Raw genomic sequence first — 22,406 nt, 5'->3', positions numbered from 1 at the left:
CATTTCTAAGCCTTTTTCTGAGAAATCGGAGGCCAAAAGGTGTAAGATTGTAAACATTAAGACATCATCCAAATCTCTGAATGACAAAGGAGAAAGGATCTTCACAACCTACACAACTGGTTAAGGTTCCGTAAGTTTCTGAGTTTAAGGCCACAAAACATATTTCCTGTGTGTGTTTGATGGGAGCTTCGATGTTAGGAGATATCCTCTTATCCAATCTTTCATATCTTCCCCTAAACAAGCTTCCTCCCAAGGCTGAAATAGATGATATGTACAATGGGATTGAAAACTTTGTAGTTAATACTTAGCATTTGCGAGAGTGTGTCAATAAATATTGTAAAGATGTCAAAAAGTACTTAAAAATGGAAGAGTTACTAAACAAGCAATTAAGCTCGGATGGCCAAGCTCGTTGTGTGGCAAACACTGAACTTCTTCTCTCTGAGGCATTCGGTAAGAAAGCATCCTTAAAGGCCATACTCCATACTGAACTAGCCCAGTTAGTGCAATGAATGTCTCAAATTGAGTCCAAACAAGTTAAACAAGAAGATGAGGACATGGAGGTTTTGAATAGGATGCAAGCCATTTTGGAAAATACTCGTTCTAAATTGAGGGACTTGAAGTGGATGTCTTGACTGTTTTATTCATTCACTTTATGTAGGCTGTTATCTTTTGTAGTCACTTTCTTTTGTGCACATTTTCATTCCTTTAAGTAATAAAGAGACTTGTACTTATTTCTTTCTTCCTTGCCTTTTTTTTTTTTTCTAATAATGCAAGAAAAGTTTGATTTTTTTTTTTTTTTTTGGACATGTGAATTTACTTAGTAAAGAATATCAAGTTGCCTTTGTGCTTGAGTAAATTATATTATTACAATAACTCTGAGACGGTATATTGAAATAGACCAAAAGTAAATTTCCATTCCAAGAGATAAATATAGATAATTACCGAAATGGCATTAACTTTAAGCATTAGAGTTAGGCTTGTAGTCTTGTTTTTTTAAATTAGCTTGAGGATATTCTTGTAATCTTAACATATCACTCTACGCCTCTAATATTGGGGACTAACTAATCTCTCTCTCTCTCTCTCTCTCTCTCTCTCTCTCTCTCTATATATATATATATATATATATTCCTTATTTTACAGCTCACCTAAGGCTCCGCTTGGGAGTTCATAAGGGAATGGAATGGAATGGAATGAGATAATCATAAGGGAATGGAAAGGAATGAAATGGAATGTATTTAAATAAGATAAATGAATGGAAAAGAATGGAATGGAATGGAATTAAGTAACCTTAATTGGATGTTTTAAAATAAAGGAATGAAGATGAATGAAATGTAAGTAATCCTGTTTGGGAGTAACATGGAGAGAATGAAATGAAATCATTTTATAACAATATTACTATTAGACCATTATTTTAAAATAAATGGTTAAATATATAGGGATATGAGTTTTAGTAAAAAATCATTAAATCTAATTTCATTCCCTCTCATTCCTCCCAATTTTGGGGGGAATAAAAATTTGAGATTTTAAGGGAATAGAAAGGAATGAGTGTTCTCTCCTACCCATTTTATTCCCTCTCACTTAAACTCCCAAATAAGGGAATGGACTTTCCATTCCCTCCATTAAAACTCCCAAACAAGAGAAAGGAAAAATATTCTAAAATTATTCTTTTTATTCCTTTCCATTCTATTCCCTCTTCCAAGCAGAGCCTAAGGGTAGGGTCAGAGTTTTTTTTTGAAAATAACTATAAATTTAAACTAATTTATTAGTTAGCTAAAGTTTGAAACTATTTTGGTATCTAACAAATCGAGACCAAATGACTCAATTTTGTTCTTTGAAATCGAGTGGAGAATAGTCGAGTTTCAATGAAATCTAATGTTTCGCACTCGAGTTCCATGAAGAGACCAGACAAAGAAACCCAGATGAAGAACCACGAAGAAGGCGAAACCCAGCAAAGAAGAAATACAAACTGCATGAAGAAGGAAAAACCCAACAAAGAAGAAACACAAACCAGCAAATAAGAAACACAAACCAACGGTTCCAGGAGGCAACAATGGCAGCGGCAGTAGCAGCATCGACGAAGCTCCAGGCGAAGGTATTCGTTGTTTTTCTTGTCTGGGTCTTTTGATTTGGTGATGCTTTGTTGTATTTTATTGTTCTGGCCTGATGTTCGTTGGCTCGTCATGGAAATTGAGTCTCTGAGCTCGATTTCCATGAAACTCGACTTTTACCAACTGGATTTAGGAAAACAAAATCGAGTGCACCAAACTCGATTTGTTAGATTGCTAATTTGTTTTGAAACCTTACTAACTAATAAATTGTTTGAAAGATTTGGTTATTTAGAAAGAGAAAAAAAAAAAAAAAAAAAAAAAAAAAAAAAAAAAAAAAAAAAAAAAAAAATCCATAGGGTCAGAAGCAAAGGCTTGTCTAAAATGTTCGAGATATTGAACAATTTTAGGGGAGCCATGGCATTATTTCTCAAGATAGCATATGCCAAAGCCAATTTATCATGTGCATTTTGCACATCCCGCTTGAGGTTAAAACTTGTCACTATTGTGTTGCAATGGTGAGGATCTGAGCTGATTTTGCCAGACAATACTTATTAAAATTCACAGATCTAAACCTAAAGGATAAAAAAATTTAAAAACAAATTAGAAAGTAAGGGGGGTGGGTGGGGGGAGGGAGAGAGAGAGAGAGAGAGATAAGGCTTTAAGTTTTTTGTTTGTCTCTCAATGAAGAACAGGAAAAATTTGACAATCTATTATGAATCATCACAAATGCCACATTTCATGTACGCCCATAGTTAAATGATTGTTGAAACGGGAAACAATACCAAAGAGGTGGAAAATGATATGCGAGGGCAAATCAAAGCTCTAGTGACCAATGTAGACAATCATTATTTTTAGATTACAAAAAGAATATGCAATTAATTTGTTAACTAAGTGGTTTATCTTCTGGGAGTTTAAGCACAAAAAATGACTGCAGACCTCATTACTTCCATGCCACTGAGTCAATCTCATCTCTAGCTGACTTGTATAGTTCAAGCCTCTTAGCGATGGCTTTTCTTCTTTCCATAAGCGCCGGGTCCTCATCCAACATTGCACCAAGCTGCTGCTTCTGCAAAGATACCAAGCGTAATATTTTTAATTACTTTTGATATATATTGCTATTTAACAACCATTTATAAGCTAAAGATGGCTATTTTTATTTATTTTATACGCTACAAATAGAAACCTGACCATTCTAACCCTTTAAATGCCTTAACCAACCCACTAAATAGCTTTGGCAAGTCAAAGTATGACTTCTTGATAGGGGCACATTAAGATAAGACATTACCCTATTAAAATTAATGATGCAGCATCCATTATCGCTATATTGGTAGTATACTATGAAAAAATATGACATAGGTTAAGAGTTCTTATCTAAAGGTTAACAAGTAAAAAATATGAAATTATTACTATTTTTCTTTAGAAAATGGATGCCTTATTTTCACCATTCATGCATTGTTAGCCACCATTCAAATTGAAGTGAAAAGAAATGGTTTGGCTCCATTAATGCAAATCAAATTTGGGAGATGTCTACATTTACTATTTGTAGAGTTATTTTAACAGTTTTGATTTGCACATAACGCATGAAAAACTGGTTGATGCCTGATCAATGTGAGAACAATATATTATAGTTTATTCTTTAGTTAATATCATTTTTTTAGATGTTAAAACTAAAATACTAATTCTTTTTTTTTTTTCATAAAAACTAGAATCCTATATGGATAAAAGATAAATTAAAAATTAAAAATTAAAAAAGCCCATATACAATATACCTGCTGGTTTCTACACTTCCTGTAATAGAAAGATCTAAATCATTCATTATAGAGTGTCCATGTGCTTATTTAAATCTCTTAATTCCTGAAACATCTAAGCCAGTTGCAAGTCCAATTGCTGTTCACGGTCTTCATTATTTCATGTTTGGGAATAAATGTTTTACAGTCCTATTTTCTTGATGAATTTGTTTTTTAAGAAATAAAATAATACATGCCAAACCACACAAGCTAAAGGATGGTATCAGAAATTATTCACAAGAAATTGGAAAATGTATCAACAAGTTTTTCAAAAGAGGGGTGAGCAGGAAGAAGATAACAAACTTACCAGATGTTATTGGTTAATGTAAAAGAGTTTGTTTTTGATAGTCATGTAAAAGAGTTTGTTGAACATTTATTGATAATTATTTCTTCAGATACTTGGACAAAGTATTAATAAATAAAAATTAGGTTCAAATTGTTCCAAGTATAACTTTCTCATTTAATGTTCCTAATAGTTATAATTAATCTTAATATCCTATCCTAAGTACATATCCTCATGAAAAATCATTCAATGAACCTTTACTTTCAGAGGGGAGAGAGAATAAGTATAAGGCACACAAGCATTTAGAGTACAATATGAAAACTTTACCTCCCTCCTGCCAACATGAGCGTAGAAGTTGTTGAGCAGTGATCTCTTGGCCTCTCGAACTTGACAATAGACCACAGCTTTGGGAATTGAATTTTTCAGTGAATCACAAACCATATTAATGTAAGCGGTGACATTTGAACCTGAAGAAATCAGAATATATGTCAGCACTTGACATGTATTTCTTTCCTTTATAGTAGAATTTAATCATGATAAATGATCAATATTTTACCGTACAACTGGGATCTTGACAATATACTTAAACATGTATCAAAATTTCAATCCCAAATTTCATCAAAAAAATAAATAATTAAATCCCAAATGAAACTGAAATATAAGTCTGGAACCATATTAACATGCAACAAACATTAACACACCCAACTCTGAACAATTGAAAACTGAGCGACACTAAACCAATCACTTAAATGAGGACCTTAGCCAAAACTAGCAGAAGATAGCATACCAATCTTCCGGAAATGATTATCTGAGTAACGGTCCGTATTTGGGCCGCTTGGTGGGTTTGAAGGTTTCTCTGGTTCAAGATGAAGCTTCCGGAAAAATTCCACAGTCAGGTAGCTAGATTCCATATCCACCAGCCGCAGAACTGTTTTCCGACTTTCATCGCGAAATCTTTCCAATGATTCTGTTGCAGCAGCTGCTATGTCAGATTGAAGTGTTGGGAATCGTTTCAATTCCTGCAATCCCATAACATATAATTGCATCAAGTATAACAAATTCTGTCCGAATGCTGGGCATCCCAAACTCATCTTATGAGGCTAGCTAAAGATGAAGACATGCATTTACCGTTAAAAAGTGTCAAAACAACAAAAACCACTGCAGTTCTTTTTCGAAGTATGAATTACACTTCTTAAAAAGAAGGGGAAATCAGGAAGACAGCCATGAATACCCATTATGCATTCTTTTTTGTCTTCACAAACATATGCCTGTCTTTATTCTTTTCTTTGACTCAGAAGGAACTCATGATACAAGAGGAAGACACCACAGTATCATTAGATAGACCTAAGCCCCTGATAGTCATCACGAATCCAGGATGTATTCAATAACACCATGTCTTGTTAAGTACGTGGCTCTCAATATCAGAAAAGTTGCACCTAGCAGAAGTGACTAATTATAACAATTTCAAAAATATAATATCACATGATCCAGTCATGTCTATTTTTGTAATACATTGCACCATGTCTTCCAACAGTTATCATCACACTGCCATATTATGGTGGCTCCACACAATCCAACATTACTGCCATATACAATCCAACATTTCTGCCATATTCTGAACTTCAATGGATATTTGAAATTAATAATTTGAGTAACAACTGCAGACAGTACATAGTTCCGGACAATATTACCACTCCACACTGCAAAAATCACTTTTTATAACATAGAAGGGGAACATGGTCATGGTATTCCAGTATTACTAGCACTATAAAGTGATTTTTTGCTTTGTTCCTCTGTTACATTAATTCTATGCATGTCAAATACCCATGTTTGCTAGAAACTTCCCTTGGATATTAATCTTTGACTATCCCTGTGATTTCTAAAAATGAGTATATTAACCATCTTAGACGTTCTATGATATCCAGTACTTAGTTTACACCAGGGGACATAAAACTAAATTGGCTACTCTTTTTTATTACAATGCTGTGCCCCTCTATCCCAAAATTAGGTAGTTAGACTGACCTGACACAAAGGGATGACTTGCATGCTAAAGCTCCATTAACAAAGTGTGAACTAACACATATCCCATTTACCTATCTTATAAATGTGCTGACAAAAGCAGCAGTAATATTCATAATGAAATTGAGGACAACCTTAAGCAGAAATATGACAACTATTTGCAATATAACTGTCAACTTTCGAAATATTATGGAAAATAAAGAGAAAATAAGAAAGGAATAATGGAAGAGATTAACATGTTTCAGTCATTGAGAACTATGTCCAACTCCACAACACCAAAAGCCAATAGGCTACAATCAGAGATATCAAGCCCAAGGCCCAAGCTCATTGTAACTAGTCTAGATTCAATGTACTAGGACCTATTTGTAAAAGTGCAAGTAAAGAGATCCTAATCCTTTTGGTGCAAGTAAATTAACCCTAGAATTAGTCTCCTTACATATACTCCCAATGGGCTCATAACAACACATAGTTCGAGACAATAAAGATATAGCTGCTCAAGACTTTTTTGCTGTTTACGTAGGTTGTCAAGGCAAATCATGTTAATTTCTATTTGATTCCACTTTCTCTTTCTCTCTTCTGTCTCTCACTCTAAATCCCAATATAAATTCTAACATGGTAAAATAGTCAGCCTCCTGTTTGGTTCCCCAAAGGTTGCCAGCTCATTCACGCATCTCACCATGAAACTGTCTTCAGCCAATGTCTTCTAGCAAACGTTGTTGCTATTCTCTGGTCGTTGGTGCCGTTGCTATCAGATCAACTTTTGTCACTGGCCACTGCTACCACCAGTAAATGCATTAAGAATTCCATCTTCAAGCCACTATTCCCCTGACAATGTCCCCCAAGCCACCAATCAATCATTCTTCAGCCATAGTAACTGACTTCCAGTCACAGGTGCAGCCATCCTCTAGCCACAATAGTCATCTTTTGGCCTCAATATATAGTTGTTTGCTGCTGCACCAATCAATCATTCTTCAGCCATAGTAACTGACTTCCAGTCACAGGTGCAGCCATCCTGTAGCCACAATAGTCATCTTTTGGCCTCAATATATAGTTGTTTGCTGCTGCAGCAGCAGTTTTCTCACACGTTTCACTCTAAATTATGTCTAGTCCATTCTACATTCAATCTGATCTTCCATGGCACACTCCAGCTTGAATTTAAGGGGGGATATTATTGATATCAAGCCCAAATCCATTGTAACTGGTCTAGATTCAATGAACTAGGACCCACTTGTAGTGCAACCAGAGTAATCCTAATCATAATTGTAGTGCAAGTAAAGTAACTTTGAGTTAATCTATGGCTAGCCTAGGGTTAGTCTCTCTATATATGCCCTCACTATGCTTATTGTAAGACCCTATGTAGCTACTTAAGGGGTTTCTGCTATGGACATAGGCTGACAGGCTAAACTACATTAATTTCTATGTGCTTCTGCTTTCTCTTTTTCTCTCTTCTCTCTCTCACTCGAAATCCAACATAAATTCTACTATTTTATCATAGTTATATCCCAAAATATCATTCATTTACTTGATTGATAACACATTACAAGGGAACTCATATTTATAATTGGGTTTATTGAATTTGAAAGTAGTCAACTATCAATTCATTACATGTAAATTTTCAATTTGAATTTCATATCAATATAATTGATTGCTCCAAGCCTTTGATTTACTTCAAGCAATCAAACCCTTGGTTTAGTCTTCATGGTTTGTAAAATGAATCATAATTTCCAACACCACCCCTCAAGTTGTGTATTAAATCTTTTATGAGATGCGCATATACAGAAATTGAAACTAAAGCTTGAAACTATCTTCCAAAGTAGTTTGTACTTTTTTATACTCTCTCTTTTGGAGTTGAAGAAAATTAGCAGACAAAGGTGAAACTTGGTACAAATCAATTTAGATGCTTCAAAGGCACATAAAAGCAACAACTCCATTAAAATGGCAGCTCCTAAGAAGATGTCACTATAATATTGATGTGACGAAATCTGTTGCTTTGAAGCAAGGTATTGGGAGTGACAATTGCAGAGATAAATAACCAATATGTATAAAGAGGCGATGATATTTTCTAATGAAAATAGGAAGAAAAAAAGAAAGGGAGGTAGACAATAAAAGTTCATTGGCAGGTGATTATTTACAAATCACCAACAAGAGGGAAATGATGTGAGTGGAGATACGATGAAGGTCAATCAATCCACTTTAATACCGTGTCACTAGGGCCTACATCCACAACATTAAAACTTAAAGAGCTACATCTTTTATTCACTAGACTGATAACATATTATCAAAGAATCCAGATTTATAATGGGCTTAGAATTTGAAATTAAGTTAACTATCAATGTACTACATGTGCATTTTGAATTTGAAATCCATATCAATATAATTGATTGCTCCAAGCATTTACTCCAAGCAAACCAATTCTTTGATTTAGTCTTCATGGTTTGGAAAGTGAATCATACTTTCCAAAATGTTAGAAAAATTGTTAAATGATTAAATTCATCATTTCATAATAGCTTAAACTTTTGGGATGCGTGTTAAGTTATCGTGGCATTAAGATAGATAGTCTTGAGTTTGAATCTTGTCTTCCACTCTATCTCCTATTTAAAATTAAAAATTTAACATGTTGTGCCATGCTTATTGAGAGGGAATTAAAACCCAAACGTAAGAAGGAGAGTTAGAATAATGGTTAAATGATTAAATCCACACTTTTCTAAGAATTTAAGTTTTTGGGACAAGTGGTAATTTATCAATAATGAAACTGAAATAGATGTTGGAAACCAAAGGAGTTAGGCCCACACATGAGGAGTGTTAGAATGATGGTTAAATTTACACTTTCCTACTGGTTAAGCTTTTGAGACTAGTGGTAAGTTATCAATAATGAAACAAAAAAAATATGTAGTTGGAAATCAAACCGCTGAAATTTTTAAAAATTTTCTGTATACATTATACAACAAATACTGAACTCTTGCAAAAATTAATAACTAAAAATTGCTTACCTCCGTTTCAGCTATTGACTTCCTTACTAGTTCTTTCAAAACAAAGTGCACCTGAGGAAGAGAACAGAGAACAAAAAATATTTTTAAAAAAATGTCAATGATGGGATTTTGGGTAAACTAAGAATTTTGCCTCTATGAAGAGCATTACTTTGAACCAAATATAAGGAATTGGTAGAAAATACAAATCTAGATTACAAAAAATTTCACGTATCAATGCCATGTCCACTCGACTCCACCTTCCTAATAAATAGATTATAGTCTCTCAATAGGCCACTAAATGCCAAATAATGTGGTGGATTGCTGCCAATTAATCTCTATCATATGAAAAATTACTACTTCTCCCAAAAGCCTAAACTAATGAGAAAGGGTGAACTTAATCACTTAATCATTATTCTGATACCCTCATTAATATGTGGGCCCAAAATACTCATTAATGAGTGGGACCCAACACATAAAATTTTGAACTTCAAATGGAACTTATAAAGTGGACATACGGTTCAAACTTAACACCACCTATTGTAATACAATAAGAAATTACTTAGTCCAAAAGCCTAAGCTGAAGAGAAATGGTAAGTATAATCACTTAACTATTATTCTGACACCTTAATAGAACTGTACTCTTTTACTTTTCTAAGTTCTATGATTTCAAGAATAGAATCTAAGACCCAATCCAGTTCACTTCTATTTTCTTTTCACTATTTCAGATCTCTAATTGTCATCATTCATTGAATGTAATATCCCCAACAAGTACCAGAATCCTTTAACATAAGTTAATCATGCTGAAAAAGATCCTTCTAATATAATTTTTTCTCAGCCACCCATGCTCTAAAGATAGTGAAGTGCCTCCTTGAATATATCTTGAAACATGATGTAATCCCCAATTGGAGAAGTAAAATTTAACATATTGAAAGGAGGTTGAAAATGCATTTTGATGAACTATGTTTATCATACACGCTCAAAGTAGATTCCTTTATGCATGAAAGACCAAAGAAATCCAAAATTCTTATTCTCCACGTGAGCCTTTCAACCACCTTTTTTTCATTGGAACCATTCAATCACTTGGTCTTTCAAAATTCTTGTACAAGACACCAGCACCAATGACAAAGCTAAACGAGGATATAAGCTTGTCAGCCAAGCCAAGTATAAAGCATGTGTAGAATGTTTCCCTCTCCTCCTTTTCCTCTCTCTCTCTCTCTCTCACTCTCTCATTATAACCATTCTTTTTCTTCAGCACACCCACCACGTGCTATTTTGCTATGCATATATTAAAAGAACATTCAGTCAATCTAAGTTATCATATTGTTCACAATTCTAACGAGTAAACATGAAAGGGAAAAAGAAATCTCAAGTACATTAGTGCATATTATGATAGGGTCAGTACTATCCATTATAATGCATATAATAATACCATAAATACTCTGTTATATCCATGAAAACTATGTCTTTAATAGAACTATATGGCAAATTAAAGAACATTACTGCATCAACGGAGGCTTCAGCTGGGCCTTTAAAATAGCTGATAGATCCATCAATGAGTCTTCTGTATCCTTGTTCTGGAGCAATCAAATGTGGCTGATAACCATCGGCCTCAGATACAACTTTCTGGACATTTTTTGTAGAGAGATGACGGTCAAAGGGGAGCTTTTTCAGAGCAGCTGGTAGTTGATGGTCAAAAACTCCATATATCCGATCTCCGCCAGGCCGCCTGAGTTAGCAAGTACTTACTTAAATATAAATATTACCCAAAAAGGAGACCAAAATAAATATAAAAAATAAAAATAAAAAAAGCTTAGATACAAATATTTACCCCAAAAAGTAGACAATATTTTCTTGGGGAGAAATCAGAATTACACTGTTAAATCATGTATATAATCAAACTTGAAAGACATCCCATCTTTGGCAATGTTAAAACCATGTGACACTACAAAATGATACTATTTTTATGAACTATATTATTTATGAAAAAAATTCATTTTCTTAAAAAAATATAGTTTTTGTTGCTTTAACAAACTTTTTTCATCAAAGGACTACTAGAATTGGTAAAACAGTTCTCTGCCAGTTGCATTTTTGACACAACATTTCGTTGGACAGGTTCAAAACATATCCTTTATTAAAATCATAATAACAAAAAAATGGAAAGAGTTCTCAGTTCTCTTGAAATTATGAGCATTGTCAATGTACTCTTGAGGAGCTTTGACTTTTTGCTCTCAAAGGACCAAGGTATAGACAACAAACTCTAGCTCAAATAGCACCTCCTTCCCTTAAAAGCAAGTTGGAGGGCAAGACCCTGGTTCAAGATCCACCAGATGCTTGTGTCACTTACCAATAAAAATATGAAAGGCCAAGGAATAACAAAAACTGATGATTTATGAATTACACAATTGTAGTACTGAAGGGTAACCACAAAGGATTTAAACCATCAGAACCAGCACATAGCCAAGAGCTTAAAATGCCAAAGTTACCCTTTCAAATTAATTTCCTCACTAAATAGTGATCAATTTGGTCTTTGTGCACTAAAATGTGAAACACATATAATCTTAATGCCACATGTTTATCCTCCAATAGGATTTTTTTTTTAATATCATCATCCTCTAGTAGTTTAGTTCTGAAACTCGAACAATGAATCAAATAAAAAGTTTTTAGTAAGAATCAATTTCGTACTTGGATCAAGCAAATCAAACAACATTTCAGCCAGAACCTACTAAGAATTCTTTAATTAAAATTGATAATAAATTTGAAGAAAATTTCAAGGGAGTTACCCTCCATCCAGGTGTTCCTTAAACACACGGTCAAATGCACGACACATTTCTAAAATAGTGTACAGCTGAGCCTGCATATACAGGTAACAAACTTCAAGTCAGGAGAATAAAAGATAAAGATTTGGCCCCAAAGGGTAGTTTAATCGGATGGGGGCCACACGTTGAGAAGCAGAGGTCACTAGTTCGAATATCCCCTTCCCCCTCCCCTTGGAGCCAAAACTTACTTATCAATAAATAAAAGATTATCATTCCTATCAAAGAAAACTGATTTCCAAATAGGTCCAGTTCGTACCCCTGAGTCTACTGCAATAGGCCTTCCAATACGGTCCAACTCAGCATTAAGTTCATCAATTGTTTTATTTATTAAAGCAATGATACTTGGTATCCGCTGTCTTATAACAGTCTCCAAATGCTGACAAGAAACAAGATGAAAAAAGATAAGGGGAAAAGGAAAACCACTCAATGTTAGAGAGGTTAGATATTTCAGCAAATTTGTAATGCAAGCAAATATTTAAGAAAATAACTTGATGTCAAAATGGATGAATAAGACCTTAGATAAAAGTTTGGCAAGATACTCTGAGCCCATTTTATGTGCCATGTGTCCATACTCAGGGCTCGTTTCAAAATATTCACGCTCCTTTCTACGAGCAGCAATCATGTCAACATTTTTGTTTATATCAGCTTGAGAACGGTTCACAATTCCAACCCAGGGATGTTGCAGCCTGTATGACCTTCCTTCAAGAACCTTAAACATCCATATAGATCATCTTTAATATTGTGCAGACAACCAGACTTAATGTGATTTTGAAAAGAATAAATATTCAGTAGTGCAACAAAAGGAAAAGAAAGAATCTAACAGAACACTGAACACAGAAAATAACCATGTGATGTGGATTAAGGTATTGCACTCATAAAATTTAAAGTGTAGTGTGATTGATTCATGCAGTAAGGATGATTGAATCCATACATCCAAAGCATTCGTTCCTTTATCCATTAGATCGAGTTTTGTTAGCACACCAAATGTTCTTTCACCTGAAAATACAAAATGTAATAGAAAAATAAATCATATGCTCCCAAAGAGAAAATTCTGATTGCTAAATGCAAAGAAATATAGCCTTAAACAAATGTAACCTACTTCATAGTACCTGAAGGATCAACTTCTCTTGCAAGTTTTATGGCATCCGAAGTGGCAATATCTTGATTAGCAGGAGAAATAGCCAATATAATGCAGTTAGGCTACAAAATAAGAAAAGTCTGTTAGATGAACTAAGCATATAAAAAACTTGAATGTAAAGAAATAATTAATTTTGCAAAAACAATTTTACTCTAGATCCTTAACAATTCCAGAAATATGCCAGATAGTAAATTCATTGTTAATGCAACGTCTTAAATAAGTTAATCTCCAAAGACATGATATACATCACTAAGAAAAGAATCTCAAAAAAAAAAAAAAAAGAATCTCGAAGCGTAAATTCTGCCTTTTATGGTCTGTAGTTAGAATTGAACCCCTACCCTCTACTTTCAGATGCCAAGTCAGCTCCAGCATACTGCAATTTTTTTGGTAAAGAAGAAGGAAACTTAAAATATTTAAGGAGATAACTTTAGGTCATCACAGCAAATTCAGCAGTACCCATCACTGTCCTGGAACTGCATAGTTGTGCACATGAATGGACTCAATTCATTTAAATCCCATCTCACTGTATATGGTCATGAATTCAAAGATGCAATTGAAAGGCTCCAACCAAGGACTCATAAATCAAAGAGAGATAAAAGTCAGACTACTTTCTAAGTAGGATGGAAAGCATTTCTACTTTGAAAAAGGAGGGAGGCACGTTAATGGAATGGGTGGATATGAGACCATAAGTTCCACAAGGATCTACTTGGAGATTGATTTTGAAACTAGCTGACTGTTGGGAAGACCTTCATGGTGGCGCTTTGGGTACCATCCTGACATAAGTATTATGAAGAATGGGCCTTCTATAAAGATTTTTTTAATTTTTATTTATTTTAAATAGGTAAAACTATCCTGCAATCCTTTCCTAACCCTACACTCAACACATTTCCACTCACTGCCTTAAAGTCTACCAAGCATCCCTATTTTCAGAATTGTAAGAGTGTGAAGAATGGAATCCTCTTGAGGCCCCCAGAAATTCGTAAAGAGCCAGGACTTGTTTCACAATATTGCTTTGTTCTCCAAGAACTTAGTTACTATTGACGAATGTGGCAAATAACACCTGTCTTAAGAATAAGACTACAATGAGAGCTTGTCCCATTCCATTGGAATTTGGAGCAGATGGTGACTAGCCTTATCCAACTAAGGAGTGGAGTCTTCTGCTTCTCACCTACCAAGAATTTTTGCTTAAGTGTACATCACTACATCCTTGGGAAATAAATTTCACACACTGATCCATTTGATTAATTAAGATTAATCTCTAAACAAATGATAATTGTGTAAGGTACAAGTTGATCAATTAACCATTTATTAATTCAATTGTTTATATAATCATATTCATTGAATACTCTTTCTGTTGAGTTGTAGAGGTCAATTAATGGTACTTAACTATATTTAGAGGAGCTGGTTAAAAGCAGTGATCTGAAGCAACAAGTTTATTAAAAGAGGGGCTCCTTGATGTATTTTTGGTGCATTTTGAAGGACGAAAGTAAATATATTTTGTTATGTTAAGAAATATACAATCTCAAGAGAACATTTGATGTCTTGAAATCCTTAATTCCTTGAAGGAGATACTGGGGCAAGGAGCTGGATCTTCTCTTCTTGATTTACTAACTTGTTTTTTTTTTTAATGTGTTTATTTTGTAGATATCCATCCCTGAGTATTGCCTTCTTTTTATTGAATTTATATTTTTCAGCAAAATAATTTACAACATCTTCACTATTAGAGATATATTAGACATATTAGTCCATAGTATAGACCCAAGCCCACACCTATTTTGTGTGCAAGTCAAGTCTCCTACTTATACTAGAAGTCTAGGGTTTAGCCAACTATATATACTCATGTTATGATTCATTGTAACACAAGCTATGTACTACACTCTTATAAATTAAAGATGCAGCCTTTAAGGGTTTCTTCCGTGGACGTAGGCCGACAAGGTTGAACCACGTAACCCTAATATTCTCGTGTTTCTATTCTATGCCTTGTCTTCCACATCTACTCTAGCATATTCAATATGGTATATATCAATGCTAATATTTAACACTCACCTTCTCAACATAAGAACGAACCATGTTTTCAATATCTTCAACAATAGTTTCTGGCTGTCCCTCTGCAAAAGCCAAAATTTGTCATTGTATATCCAAATGTGTAGAATGACTACTCTAACAACAGAAAGTAATTGAACCATTGCTCTAGGGAGAATAAAAAAATTTCAAAGAAATTACCTACAGCAACCTTTGTCAACCCAGGAAGATCAATGACGGTTAAATTTACAACTGCGAAACAAAAATATGCTCTTAATATGGAATTTGATAAAGAGAACTAGAGTTACTAAAGAATAAAAAAACAATACAAGAAAAGCTGACAAATGCTTGCATAAAAAGGAAAGAAGGAAAAATATATCAAGATTAAGCGTATCATGTCTATGATATTCATATTTTATGCTTCTGATAGAAAGGGCTTCAGTATTCATGATTCTGTATGAATGACTACGAATTTCAATAAGAATCTACATAAGGTGCCCATTAAAAATTTTCCTGTGGTATATCACACTTCCAGTTGCAGACAGGAAAAACAAATTTTATGCTCAATTTGCATTGCAGAACTAATAAAAATCTTCACCTTATATCTTCCATCCCCTTTGCAACTCCAACAAGGTGAAGAATTTTGTTGTAGATAATTTTTTGCAAATCATGTGAATCTTAAAGGGATGATTCAGATAGGCAACTCAATCAATATTGATTAAATACCACTAGACCCAAAAGCTTAAACAGTTAGACAATGGTGAAACTGATCTTTTAATCAGTATTCTCACACTCCTCCTTACATTTAGATCCAGACTCCCTCTCAAAAAGTGGGGCACAACACATGATATCATGATAAACTACAGCTAATCCCAAAAATTATGTTATTAGGAAATAGTGAATTTAATCATTTAAGTATTATTCCAGCAAATATCACATCTAGGATGGTAGGCACTTTAGCTCCATCTTTACTAGTCAACTATATCTGTGAGCTAATTTAATATACAAATAACTCTCTCCTTATCCCATTGTTATTGAAATATATAGTAAACAACCCTTTTTTATATATATAAGTATATGGCAAACAACCAATGATGTAGGGAACCTTTAAAAGAAAATGTAGTGAAGTGTGGGAACCTGTTATAGTCAATTTTATTGTTATAAGGGCTACGTACCTGGGTGATAGCCCATTCCCTTCCCTTGAACTCCTCACCCCCTTAAACCAAATATCTGATTGAATATCTTTTTCCTTTTACTTTAATTGAATAATCACTGAATAACTACCATGATGGAGAATAATGATGAAGATGATTAAAGACAATCTAATTCTTCATACTACAACATCCAATTTAATATGTGGCTATTAAGAGTTTCTTTCTTTTCTTTTTTCTTTAAACCCTCAACAAATATGAGCCTTTGATCAAAACCATACTTGTAGTTTCTCTAGTGTTTTCATCTATTTTCTACCACTATTCAGTACTTAGTAAAGAAAGATACTCATCAAGTTTGTGCCAAGAACAAGTTACTACAGTCATTGGTGAGTGAATAAAAAAGAGGCATATATAAAGGGAAACGCTTATTAAATATTTTGAGATAATTCATTTGAATAATTTATCAACATTTTGATAAGATAAAAATGTAAGTACAAACCATTTGGAGAATATATGCTCAGGTGAATTGGAATGTTAGAGATTTGTTTTGACCTCCCTGTAATACGATCTGTTTCATCTTGGATCTCCTTACGAACAGCAGCTGTATAAGCAAAATGACACAGAAATTGTCATGGAAAGTTGTAACACGACTATAGTTTTATATTCTTTCTTTTTTTGATAGGTAATCAGAAAATTATTATTAACGAGAAAATAAGGAAAAGAACAAGTTGTTCATGATGATGAACAACAAGAAATAAAAGAACAAACAGCACATCAAAACGAGAAATCAGGAAACTAAGCTAAGGGAAGACATAAACTCAGAGAGATAAGAACAATCAGTAAAACCCCAACAACGAGACCACTCCAAAAGACTACATTGGCATAAACCCTTTAACTCATCCAATGTCTTCTCAATATCCTCAAAGGAACGACGATTTCATTCCAACCACACAATCCACATTAAGCACCCTGGAACCAAATTCCAAATGTCCGAATTATGTTTCCCAAGCCACTGATGCCAAGAAGATAACAAACCCACCACTGATCCTGGCATAACCCATTGAATACCAAAGGCCTGAAGCATAAAAGTCCATAGGGAATGAGTAACAGGACAATGAAGAAGAAGGTGGTCTACTGACTCCCCACCACAACAACACATACAACACCAAGAAGCCAACGGGCGACCCTTAAGCATTAGATTGTCCAAAGTGAGGATCCGACCATGTGCAACTGTCCACAAAAAGAACGCCACTCACCTAGGAATCTTTGGTTTCCAAACACCCTTCCAAGGAAACAAAGAATTTGAAGCACCCCTAATCGCATGGTAATAAGACCGGGTGTCAAACTTACCATCACCTTTTAACCGCCAACAAAGAGTATCACTCCTATCACCCCGAGAAATACGGGTTTGGATAAGCTAGAAAAGGGAATAAGATGTAGCTAGCTCCCAATCTGCAAAAGCTCTATAAAACCTTAAATCCCATACTCTAACAGTACCCCCTTCTGGAATCCACAAAACCTCAAAGATACAAGCATCCTTGACCGCTAAGCACACATAGAGCTCAGAATATAGATCTTTTAGAGTATTATCACCAATCCACCTATCATGCCAAAAGCGGATACGAGTGCCTTCACCCACTACAAAAGACAGATGCTTAGAGAAGCTCTACCACCCTTCATTAATGCTTCTCCATAAGCCACACCCATGAGTCCTCCTGCACACTTTAGTACACCACCCCCCTTGACCCTCACCATATTTTGTGGAGATAACTCGCCACCAAAAATGGGTATCTTCATGCCCATATCTCCACAGCCATTTCCCTAATAAAGCTTGATTAAATGACACCACACTTCTTATCCCCAAACCACCCATCTTGACGAGTAAACACACCTTTTCCCAAGCCACCAAAGGATATTTGAAACTCCCCTCAGAAGACTCCCAATACTCTTGGTGAGGTGGTGTTGGTTCAAGTGAGGGTGAGGGTGTGGGCTCAAAGACCCAATGAGCTCTACAGCTCAAATGGCAACTTGGGTGAGGGTGTGGGCTTAAGACCCATCAGGTGCGTGTGTAACTTACCAATAAAAAACACTAAATAATTGATGAATAAAACTCATATATGTCAAACTTCTTATTTTTGGAAATAAGTTTGTTGCAAAGTACATCATGACAACCATACAATCTGGATGAGGTAATACTTAACAGGAATAGGTATACAAATTCTAAATAAGCTAGTCTTTAGCTGATTCAATGCAAATACAGTAATAGATGAGACAAATCATACATTAACTGAAATGTCAACCAATTCAAAGTCATCCCCAATGTCAACATATTAGACTTCTATATTCCAAATTCAAGGCCTGTGCAGAAACTGAAATTTGAAACCCACAATGTAATTAATTTAACAATCTACTTTACAAAGACTTTACCTATAGCTCCTGGCCTGCATATGGTATAATTTGTATTTGAGTCCATTGGATGACAAACAACGCATTAATATTCCAAAAAGAGCAAAAAGGGGCCAAAGAGCTCGATTTCAACTGGTGCCTTATTCCCTTATAAGTCCTAAGTGGAGGGTGAGATCGTGGGTGCAAAACTATCGGTTGTGTGTGTAACTTACCAATAATAATTAAAAAAAAAGAGGGGGGGGGGGGGGGGGGGGGTGATTGTGTGTATCATCATATTCATCCCCTTGAACTGAATGGTACAAATTTTAGTTCTCTGCAAGAGAGTAATGCTATGTCTTCCCATTAACACCTGGAGCTATCAATCTCCTGCCACTAGTTACAACCAAATGACTATTGTGCTGATGCCTATTATACTAGTTACAAATACTAAATGACCTAAGGACTTAAGGGCCATATCATATGAACATACCCCAGTTTACTACCTTCCAATCAAATTTCCATATCAATATTAGCCTTAAATGCAATTATCATTAGCAAGTCTGAAATTTAATGGAACAGAAATTCTTTTTCTAATATACAAACATATATATATATATGTATGTATATATGCAAAACTGGGTTGTGGGTTCAAATGGCAGTTCCATAACTTACCAATAAAAAATAAAAAATAACTGTAAAATGGTTAAATTATTTAAGGAATTGAACCTCAAAGACAACTTTGACTACATAATAACCAAAAGAATCCATGTGTCTCCGATGCCCATAACCAATACTTGTAGTATCTTCGCTTAGTCCTCAGAGCTAAATATGAAAATCAGATACTTGCAACCAAACCCAAGCCATCGGGTCTAAACATATATCAGTTTGAATATAAGAAAAGAAAAAAAAAATGTGATCTTAAGTAATGAAGATACTATTTTAGGCAATTTAATTTTTCTGTTGGCATCTATAATAACGGCATTATATATCTACCATATAAGCTTACATCTCATATCTGTGTACCAAAAGAAATATCAGAGCACCCAAACCTTATTTCAAACCATATCTTCCTTATCTCAGAACAGAACTTTACCTAAGAATTTGGTATCACAAGCAATTCATAAATACTATTGTTATCAAAAAAATTCTTATTGTTAAAAATGGGCATCTATTGTTTAAACAAGGAAAAAAATTTTCAAAATATGCAAAAAGATTCATCACCTAATAAAAAATAAATTGAATCCTTAAGACAGGCAATGGGTAAGTAAAAATTTCTAAAAGCACACAGAGAGAAAAAAAAAAAAGAAATACACAAATAAAGAATTTAGCCACCAATGGCATGAATTATAATCAAAGAGGGAAATAAATTGCAGCCTTGATCAGAAGTTGACATACCAAAATCGGTTAACTTTCTCTTTGGTGCATGGAGAAACTCTGCATAGTCTTGCCCCCCTTCTGTCTTATGAAGTTGCAACACTAACGGCCTCCGTGTAACAATACCTTACAATCAAAGAACAATAAATAAGATCAAAACATTCTTCCTTGTCAAAAAAAAAAATCGCTAATATGTTAATGGGATAATTAAAATTAATGAAGTGATGCTGACCATTCTAACTCAAAATAGAAAGAAAGAGATCATGGCCAACTGAACATGGAAAAATTATTAGGTACTCCCGGAGTACCATAAATACGTACTCTCTTCTCTCACGTGAATGTTAGGTCCCACCATAAATTTAATTAGTAGAACCCATCATTCATGTAAGAAGAGCGAGTACGCATTTATAGAAATTTCTCCTAAACATGACCGATGGGCATTAAATGTTCAAACACTCCCCTAACATAAGAGGTCATGCCTTGGCACAATAGCAAGTGCCTTCCACTTTAAGTGGAACGTCGCAAGTTCTAGTTCGGGAATCAGCTTCTCCAACAAAAAAAAAAAAAAAAAAAAAAAAAAAAAAAAAAAACAAAATCGTGATAAGATTGTCTATCAATCATCTCTCTCAGACTTTGCAATGTGTGTTATTGTATGGCATTTCTTTGCAAGTAAATATATCGTAAATAATAACTAGATCCAACATTGAATTTTCTATACTTCTTCGAGAGACTTAAAAGTGGAGAAAAAAGTGAAAGACGAATTACCGGATCCACGAGGCAGAAAGTCTCTTCCAACCACGCTTTCCAACACCGAAGATTTCCCCGAACTCTGAGATTTTCCACCAAAGCATAAGCATATTATCAGAGAAAAATACAATAATATAAAAAAGAGGAGGTGAAAGATGAATAATGAGAACCTGGCCTCCGACGACAGCGACGGAAGGAAGAGCTTCCCAAAGCGACATCCCCTCGCCGCCGTAATCGCCTAAGACGGTGCAGGCTCGCTGGATCCGGTTCACCAGCCCGATCAAGCTCTCCATTGTTGCCATTTTTTGAGGGAGGGGATGGATTCAAAGCGACCGAAGATCTAAGAAATGTACTATTGTTTGTGTAATGGGATTGGTAAGATTGAGGGAAGAGAAAAAAAAAAAATAAGGATTTGGATCCGAGAACAGAATGCGGGATCAGCAATGAGGGTTTCAATCACTGAATAATAAAAAAATGGGTTAGATGCAGAACGTGGATCTAGAGAGAGAGAGAGAGAGAATACACGGAAAAAAACGGTTGAGGAATGAGTAATAGTTGCTCTTTTTTTTATTCTTTTTTTTTTCTTTTACTTTACGTAACTTTGCATTCCTGGAGAGCTATTACGTATGTTTTTGCATAACGAGTCACATCTCCAATCTCCATGGTGCATATTTTCTTAACAATCTTTTTCTTTTCTTTTTTCCTTTTTTTCCTTTCTTTTTTTTTGCGCTTCCATTCTATCGTATTGGGCTCCAAACGTGGTAATAAAACAAACCAACAAAATTGAAATGGCAGAAAGTCAAGATTATAAAAAATGTTACGCATCAATTTCCGCAACACTTAGACACTTAAATAATAGCTATTTAACACTTAAATAATAACTCGTTATTAATAGACAAAAATATAATTTCAATTATAAATTTAAATTAAAACCAATAACGATATATTAGTTATTTTGAGTGAATACAATATTGTTCCCACTCCAGCCTTTTAAGCATGCAAGCACGTACAGCTGTCACCATCATTCTAGTAAGTATTGCCATTTCAGTATTTGGGAGTGGGCTTTTTAGGAAATGTAACAAACCTTTTCCCTTTTAAAAGGAAAAAAAAAAAAAAAAAAAAAAATCATATTTTATAATTCCGAAACACCCACATTAATAATTTGATAGATACACCACAATAACATGAACCCAATACTTCCACCTTCAACAGGTAAAACATCACTAGGCTACCCAGACGGTTGGTATTGATGTTGTTGGCTAGTTCACGCATTGTTTAACTGTTCCCTATATCCCGACTCCTAAGCTTAATGCCAAATACTTCTTTGCTTTTTCTTTCTTCTTTTTCCCCCTTTTCAGCTTTTGCTTTTCAGGGTTGGACGAAATAGAGTTACTACACGCAATCCTTGCATACTCCCCATTTCCAGAAAGGCTAAAAGCCTAAAAGGGAAGCTTTGGTCCTAAGTTGGAACATGACCTGTAAAATATAGAACCCAGTACAATAGCACAGACCACCGACTCAGCCAATAAGTGACTAATGGATCTGAAGCAGACCAATCATTCTTATTATTTTAGTGTAATCTCCAATTTCAGTGTTCTATTTTCCTACACACAGCTCAAATGATAGTCACAAGATTTTTGAACCAATAAATCAATCATATTTTGGTT

General features: G+C 34.5%; 1 protein-coding gene across 1 annotated transcript; it reads right to left on the bottom strand.

Annotated features, from left to right (window-relative positions):
- Positions 1-2,735: 2,735 nt before the first annotated feature.
- On the bottom strand, positions 2,736-21,318 carry LOC126717723 (phragmoplastin DRP1C). The gene is made up of 16 exons (XM_050419576.1): positions 20,910-21,318; positions 20,758-20,821; positions 20,014-20,118; positions 16,733-16,834; positions 15,284-15,334; positions 15,107-15,168; positions 13,032-13,122; positions 12,854-12,918; positions 12,437-12,631; positions 12,179-12,298; positions 11,887-11,957; positions 10,607-10,832; positions 9,128-9,178; positions 4,906-5,137; positions 4,446-4,585; positions 2,736-3,114 (listed from the first exon to the last, which is right to left on the bottom strand). Exons 1-16 carry the CDS (start codon positions 21,039-21,041, stop codon positions 2,989-2,991), a joined length of 1,833 nt encoding a protein of 610 aa, XP_050275533.1. The 5' UTR covers positions 21,042-21,318; the 3' UTR covers positions 2,736-2,988.
- Positions 21,319-22,406: the final 1,088 nt, after the last annotated feature.

The sequence above is a fragment of the Quercus robur genome, chromosome 3 (genome assembly GCF_932294415.1).
Source record: "Quercus robur chromosome 3, dhQueRobu3.1, whole genome shotgun sequence".
Taxonomy (NCBI): domain Eukaryota; kingdom Viridiplantae; phylum Streptophyta; class Magnoliopsida; order Fagales; family Fagaceae; genus Quercus; species Quercus robur.
This window is presented reverse-complemented; position numbering and strand designations above follow the sequence as displayed.